Source organism: Sinocyclocheilus grahami, unplaced genomic scaffold (assembly GCF_001515645.1).
Source record: "Sinocyclocheilus grahami isolate Dianchi unplaced genomic scaffold, SAMN03320097.WGS_v1.1 scaffold568.1, whole genome shotgun sequence".
In the NCBI taxonomy this organism is placed as follows: Eukaryota; Metazoa; Chordata; class Actinopteri; order Cypriniformes; family Cyprinidae; genus Sinocyclocheilus; species Sinocyclocheilus grahami.
In genome coordinates this window covers 602281-610405 of record NW_015505747.1, presented here as the reverse complement: position 1 = coordinate 610405, position 8125 = coordinate 602281, and the positions used below count along the sequence as shown (strand labels likewise).

General features: G+C 36.1%; 1 protein-coding gene across 1 annotated transcript in view; it reads right to left on the bottom strand.

Annotated features, from left to right (window-relative positions):
* The window catches only part of dars1 (aspartyl-tRNA synthetase 1), a 32458-nt gene extending 27586 nt beyond the window's left edge, over window positions 1–4872 (bottom strand). Inside the window, exon 1 of the mRNA XM_016239568.1 lies at window positions 4694–4872. Within this exon, the coding sequence (XP_016095054.1) occupies window positions 4694–4716 (23 nt within the window). The 5' untranslated portion in view covers window positions 4717–4872. The remainder of the gene's footprint in view (window positions 1–4693) is intronic.
* Between the last annotated feature and the right edge of the window lie 3253 nt (window positions 4873–8125).

Here is an 8125-nt window from a genome sequence, read left to right as displayed (position 1 = left end):
TAGGGCTGCACGATTAATCGCAAGCGATATTTAACGCGCATCTTATCAGTAAAGCCGGTTCTTTAATCAGCGGTAAATCTCCATCACCTGCGTGCTTTCACATTGAGCAGCATTAACTACACAGAGCCGTTGTTCACTGACGAGCTGCGCCAAACCACGTTCATATTCGCGCGATTTTTAGCGCAGCTCGTCAGTGAACAACGGCTCTGTGTAGTTAATGCTGCTCAAGATGCGCGTTAAATATCGCATGCGATTAATCGTGCAGCCCTAGCGGAATGCAACGGAATTCGTCGATTTTGGACGAATAAATCAAAAGTAGCCACTGCCACTTAATTCGAATCGCGAACTAATGTCTGTGAAAATTTAAATGCAAAAAGACGGTTTAAATATGAATCCTGCATGTTCCGCTTGCCTCTGTATGTATGAATGGCGGAAATGCGGTTTTGTTTACTACACAAATACTGAAGTACACGTGACGCTCGCGGTGATTTTCGGCCTCTGCGTCTTACTATATGACGGCTTGAACACAAAACCTTATGCCTTGTCCAAATACCCACACTTGCGGTCTTTACACTTGACTACTAATATGACATATTTCCTGTATTTGGCCCAAGTGTTCATGTGAGCATGAAGACCACAAGTGTGTGTACAACTTTTCATTACCTGATGGGACACACTAGTGTTATAAAAATGCAAGTGTTTACAGAGTTTTATTATTATTTTCAATACTTTGCATTTTAAAAGCAACTTCTAAATGTCTGATCGGTAGTCCCTAATAGATGACACAATTTAATTAAGTGATAAAAAGCAGTTGCAAATGTTGTACAAAAATAAATATACGAATCTTTGCAGCAATAAAATGTGTAGCACTTTGTTTTACTGCCAAATTATATGTAATATCTTATCATTATTAATATTTAGCTTACATTGGAAAGGTTTTTGTGACCTCTTGTGCGATCTTGGCAAAAAGTCTCACGATTTATTTCCAGAACATGATGCATGATGGGATACACTAAGCCTCGAATACCGCTCTGGAGCGGTATAAAGTGGATTTAGTGTGCGTTAAGGGCACTGCGCTTTGGCATTTTTAAGACCTGGGACAGTCTTGCGCACTTACTTCCTGTCGCGCGCACGCGCTCTCAAGTGGCCAAGGCCGCAAGTGTGGGTATTTGGACAAGGCATTAATCTTCAGAGCTGCTGTGAGTCACTTTGTGAGAATTTTACCATTTAATTTGAGAAAACTAGCATCATCATACTGTATACACACAGAAACTGCATGGCAACCTGTCAAAATAAAAGTGAGGTTTAACATGTAACAGAAATATATTACTCTTGTATTACTTTTGTAAAGTATAATGTACATGTTTAAATATTACATTTTCTATCAAATTTAAATAAAACAATTAAATGATAAAAATAAATATTACAACTAGATAAATCACTTAATTGTAGAAAAAAAAAAATACAATTGTTAGCCTATACATTTTTTTTAAAGGAATATTCACAGTTTTTCTTCCATGTATTAATTTCAACAGTAAACCTCAGTTGGTTTGCCAAAAAAATACAAGGGTTTAATTTTCATTTGATTTAAAATAAATGTTTAATGCCTTCATCAAGAAAAAGTTTGTAGGGCCCTATTGTTCAAAATGTTGAAATTGAGACTTTTGGACTTATTTTTTCACTGAAATAAATGTTTTTGTAATTACACAGAATTTTGGACGAATAAATCAAAAGAAGCCACTGCCACTTAATTCGAATCGAGAACTAATGTCTGTGAAAATTTAAATGCAAAAAGACGGTTTAAATATGAATCCTGCATGTTCCGCTTGCCTCTGTATGTATGAATGGCGGAAATGCGGTTTTGTTTACTACACAAATACTGAAGTACACGTGACGCTCGCGGTGATTTTCGGCCTCTGCGTCTTACTATATGACGGCTTGAACACAAAACCTTATGCCTTGTCCAAATACCCACACTTGCGGTCTTTGCACTTGACTACTAATATGACATATTTCCTGTATTTGGCCCAAGTGTTCATGTGAGCATGAATGAATTTCTTCCTGTATTTGGCCCAAGTGTTCATGTGAGCATGAAGACCACAAGTGTGTGTACAACTTTTCATTACCTGATGGGACACACTAGTGTTATAAAAATGCAAGTGTTTACAGAGTTTTATTATTATTTTCAATACTTTGCATTTTAAAAGCAACTTCTAAATGTCTGATCGGTAGTCCCTAATAGATGACACAATTTAATTAAGTGATAAAAAGCAGTTGCAAATGTTGTACAAAAATAAATATACGAATCTTTGCAGCAATAAAATGTGTTGCACTTTCTTTTCCTGCCAAATTATATGTAATATCTTATCATTATTAATATTTAGCTTACATTGGAAAGGTTTTTGTGACCTCTTGTGCGATCTTGGCAAAAAGTCTCACGATTTATTTCCAGAACATGATGCATGATGGGATACACTAAGCCTCGAATACCGCTCTGGAGCGGTATAAAGTGGATTTAGTGTGCGTTAAGGGCACTGCGCTTTGGCATTTTTAAGACCTGGGACAGTCTTGCGCACTTACTTCCTGTCGCGCGCACGCGCTCTCAAGTGGCCAAGGCCGCAAGTGTGGGTATTTGGACAAGGCATTAATCTTCAGAGCTGCTGTGAGTCACTTTGTGAGAATTTTACCATTTAATTTGAGAAAACTAGCATCATCATACTGTATACACACAGAAACTGCATGGCAACCTGTCAAAATAAAAGTGAGGTTTAACATGTAACAGAAATATATTACTCTTGTATTACTTTTGTAAAGTATAATGTACATGTTTAAATATTACATTTTCTATCAAATTTAAATAAAACAATTAAATGATAAAAATAAATATTACAACTAGATAAATCACTTAATTGTAGAAAAAAAAAAATACAATTGTTAGCCTATACATTTTTTTTAAAGGAATATTCACAGTTTTTCTTCCATGTATTAATTTCAACAGTAAACCTCAGTTTGTTTGCCAAAAAAATACAAGGGTTTAATTTTCATTTGATTTAAAATAAATGTTTAATGCCTTCATCAAGAAAAAGTTTGTAGGGCCCTATTGTTCAAAATGTTGAAATTGAGACTTTTGGACTTATTTTTTCACTGAAATAAATGTTTTTGTAATTACACAGAGAGTAAAGTACCGAAAAAACACAGAAATTCAGGTACCGATACTGGTACCGTACAGGTTAAAATGTGAAAAGTACCCAACCCTATATGTAATACTCAGAAATATTTTTTTTTCGGGAATTTAATTTACTAACCTATTATTAAATTACATGACATTGGCCATTCTGCTCTATATAAGAACTGACAATTAAAAAAACAAAACAGACACTAGCTTTTTTCCTCTATATAATATGACAGGAAACAAGTTTACTTAGAAAAAAATCTCTCATTTAGATATTGTTTGCCTTAGCGATCACAAAAATGAAATCAATTACTCTGAAATGTCTTTCCTTTTTGGCATTAACACCTGAGTCCATTGCTTCATTAGTTCAGACACTTGGCTAACCAACTCCATTAACCAAGTGAGTGTAACATTTGCCAAGACTACCACCCATCCATCATTAGTTAATACGGCAGAGATGAATTACCAAGCAGTGCAACAGTTATTTAAAACAAACACAATTACACAGAAACCCCAACAAAATGTAAGCTGATCACAGGGCAGAGGTTAAAGGAAATGACATCCATGATCTCCATTACCATCTTAAACTATTATATAACACATGGTTTACGGTTAACAGGACTGACCAACCGCTTTAAATACACCCATTACAAATCACTCATTTGCTAAATTTTAATTCTGTCCTCTCGCTCTAAGGATATGAATGGCACCATTTAATCTGAAACCACAAGAGTAACAGGTGGTCAACAACATGAGCAGAACAAACCCATGCTCCACCTCAAGACATTCAACAGAATTTACTATTACACTAATTACTCCAAACAACAGAACAAACAGAGAAACTGTGACTCCACTGCAAATTCTTGCCCTTTATCCAACACTGATCTACAAAGAACCTCCAAAAACAGCAGAATCTGGGCAGGCAACCATATGGCAGCCCTCAGGCAACACAGGATCAAGTGCCTGTACACAGAGCTACAGAAGTTTTAACACAATGGATCGGTGAAAGTCTTCCCCAGCACTACCACTGCCAAGACAACAACGGTCCAGCCGCGGGCACCGCTGAGGTCTCAACCGTGCCAAAGTGGGCAATAAACAACTCCACTCCCCCCTCTGTATTATGCATTAGCACGTAACGGCAGCGGAGGACATAAAGGGCCACAGTGAAGATATGCACAGCACGGAGCACTTTTCAAGGGAATTCACGGATGACGGTCCCCAAAGCATCGCTGCAATTTCTGCTCACAGGAAATTGGAAGCACTGGGGCAGATAGAAGAGAATGAGAAGGCTGCCGATAATTAAAGGCCTGTGCCAGATTTGGGGGTTATGTATTTACAGAAACACAAGGTCCGGAGCAGAGAAGGGATGTAAAAATAAAGATGGAGCTTTCAGATGCCCTCCTCGCCACCTCAGACAGCGGCTGTTATCATGTGACTCATCAAATTGTGGTTTATATATTAAACCATTGACAATATCACATAATTACACATCCGCAGAAAACAATGAGATTGTATTCTCACCCTTGTACATTTTCTTTAGTCATAGTTCGGCTCTGAAGGGATGTAGTGAAACAAAAGCACTAGATATTCAAGATTTCAGTTTTATTAATGGGCAGTGACAGCCACTGGGAACGGTGGACATGTGGAGAAGTGTGGAAGTGTTTTGCTGTTGCACATTCCCAGCCTCCTCGCGAGTCCGTGTAGAATACGTCTCCGCGGGAAAAGGTTCCTAGTTGCTTTGAGCTGCTCAGCTCGTGTAAAAAAAAACAGTCAAATTAATAAGTGAAATAAAACATTATATATTAACAGTGCAATCCTACTGCCATCCCAAAATAATGTGTTAAACATGAGTTAAATCATATAAACCCTTTGAATATGTTCTGCCTCTATGGTTTATAGTTAGCCTACTTCAGGGCTGTTAAAACGCTTCTGTAACCTGATGAATATTAATTCCCGAGAAACATAGACCTACCGTGGAACATGTAAACATATAATATATGTTTTATATTACATACATACTGTATATATTATATGTTTGTATGTTTCTCAGTAGGATTGCTTCATATAACCAGGGTCACTGGATACTTAACGAGGCAATAAATAAGCTCAAAACACTCTTACTCTTGAGTTACAGACCACCATTTCTGTTTGTTCTATTCAGTTGTGTTATAGGACTATAAAGTCTTTCAAGAGCTATTGGCCACAGGAGGTCCTGATGCAGGAAACTGCCTTCCTGATCCTTCAGCCAAAACAATGTAAACGTAATAATAAACGAATGGCAAGAGTATGAAATACAGTCTGATAAACCTTCTGTGCAATAAAGCTCCCTTTACAGCTTTATTTACACATCTAAATAAACAGGTCGATCACATTTCTGGCCATATTTGAGAAGCAGCTGGCTTTAACAAAGCAACTATATATATGTTTTCTAAATACAGTAGGCTATCATACTTTCTATGTGTTCTTTTGTTCTCACATAATTATTTTCTTTAAGACATTCATAATTAAAGGCATGAATTATCAAAGGGCTGTGATTTGAGGGTTTGGATGAACTTAACATCTGACCTGTGACATGCTTGGCTAAGGTTTGTCTGAGATCCAGGATTTGATAATATAGTGTTTTCCCAACAGATTTCCAGAAGCTCCTTTTGGTTTGTCTCTTTTCAAATGGCAGTTTAGAGATGGGAGAGATGGTCCAGCTGAGCTCAATGGAGTGTTAATGGTGTGGCGTGGCTTTTGAGAACAGCTCTTATGCTAATGACAGAACCGTTCCAAAACATTTCCAAATGAACAAAATGCAGCACCGAATGCTCTATTTTTACTGGCCTCTTACTGTGAGAGCAGACACTGAAAAATAACCATAAACCTTAAAGTCTGATGCAGGGTACTTCACACCTCATTGGACTCTTTAGAAATGGTAATTTTAGCCCACTGTGTTAAACATGAGTTAAGCCATTACAATATAAACCTTGTGAATATCTATGTTCTGCCACTGTGGTGTATAGTTTCTTCAGGGCTGCTAACTTGTTTCTGTAACCTGATGATTATTAATCAAGCAATAGACCACAACTTGGTGACTAAAATCTTTGCATTGCAAACAGTGGTCAAAAGTGCACGTCTTCATATCAACAGTAATCCTATGTAAATTCTTAAAGAATTTACAGAATTTACCAAATCAAGAGATAAAATAAAGAATATTTGTCATTTTTCTTCTCTTTCTTTCTTTCAAATTTTTTTGCATATAAAAAGTACAGCTTTTAAGATTTTTTGCATTTTACATTTAATTAATAATTCTAATTATATATATAATATAATTGTATAATATATAATTTAACAGGTAAATTACTGAATCTTCTTTGCAATTTTTGTTATACTGATTTTAATTTATGCTGTTTTAAATTTAAGTTAGAGTATTTTTTATTTCTAATATAAGAAATTACTGTATTGCATTGATGAGAATCATTAGGGAAAATATAAAAACTAAAACTTCAAGACATTACAACAAAGTAGAGGATAAAATGTATTTAATTGTCTTTTGTTTTTTATCTTTTGATTTGTGGGACATTTTCTTAATAGGTTTAGTCAAGACCCATTAAAATATTTTTCTCTTATGCCAGTATAAAACCTTACATTTGTATTCTGTAGATTTTATCATTTCAAACTTGACATCTTCAAACTACCTCATTAACTTATTTTGCTTGTTATCTGATACAACAACAGAAATCCCGAAGGACGGCCAATTCTGTCCCTTTGTAGGTTGATGGGTGTCTTGTATCAGCAGTTGCTTAAAACGCTGAAGAACACAGATGTTCTTAAAATTACAGACCCTCTCCTCAGCCATTCTGTTCAGCGGGAGATCAGGTGGAGCTTTTGTTTTGGTTACTTGACAGACCTTCACCCCACTTCAGCTCTGCCCCACCCCCCACTGAGAGATTGGGGGGTGTGTGTGTGAGTATGGCCACTGGAGAGAAGTAATGATACTGTCAGACCTCGTTAAAATTGGTGATTTTAAGGTTTTATTATGAAATAGAAGTAAAAATGCAACAATTGTGACATGATTAAATTACAACCCCTTTTAATTATTTTTTTTACAGTGTGAGCTACCATTTCAATAAATATCAAAAAGCTTATGGGGAAATTGGAAAAGCTAAATGCACACACACACACACAATGGCAAACAATGAACTATGTACAAATAATTTACACTACACGTTCAGAATCAGACAAAAGACTATGCAACAGTTTGCTAACATTTCCTGATAAGAACTTCTGCAAGTATACAGACTTTGTCAAGGCTCTGCCTTTAGGTCCTGCAATAAAAATACTAAGGAAAAAAAAGTACTAACATAAAAAAAAAAAAAGATTAATTTAAGTAGTTGAATAAAAAGTGTTACAAAATTATCAACACAAGTTTACAAGAGAATCATTAGGGAAAATATAAAAACTAAAACTTCAAGACATTACAACAAAGTAGAGGATAAAATGTATTTAATTGTCTTTTGTTTTTTATCTTTTGATTTGTGGGACATTTTCTTAATAGGTTTAGTCAAGACCCATTAAAATATTTTTCTCTTATGCCAGTATAAGACCTTACATTTGTATTCTGTAGATTTTATCATTTCAAACTTGACATCTTCAAACTACCTCATTAACTTCTTTTGCTTGTTATCTGATACAACAACAGAAATCCCGAAGGACGGCCAATTCTGTCCCTTTGTAGGTTGATGGGTGTCTTGTATCAGCAGTTGCTTAAAACGCTGAAGAACACAGATGTTCTTAAAATTACAGACCCTCTCCTCAGCCATTCTGTTCAGCGGGAGATCAGGTGGAGCTTTTGTTTTGGTAACTTGACAGACCTTCCCCCCACTTCAGCGCTGCCCCACCCCCCACTGAGATTGGGGTGTGTGTGTGAGTATGGCCACTGGAGAGAAGTAATGACACTGTCAGACCTCG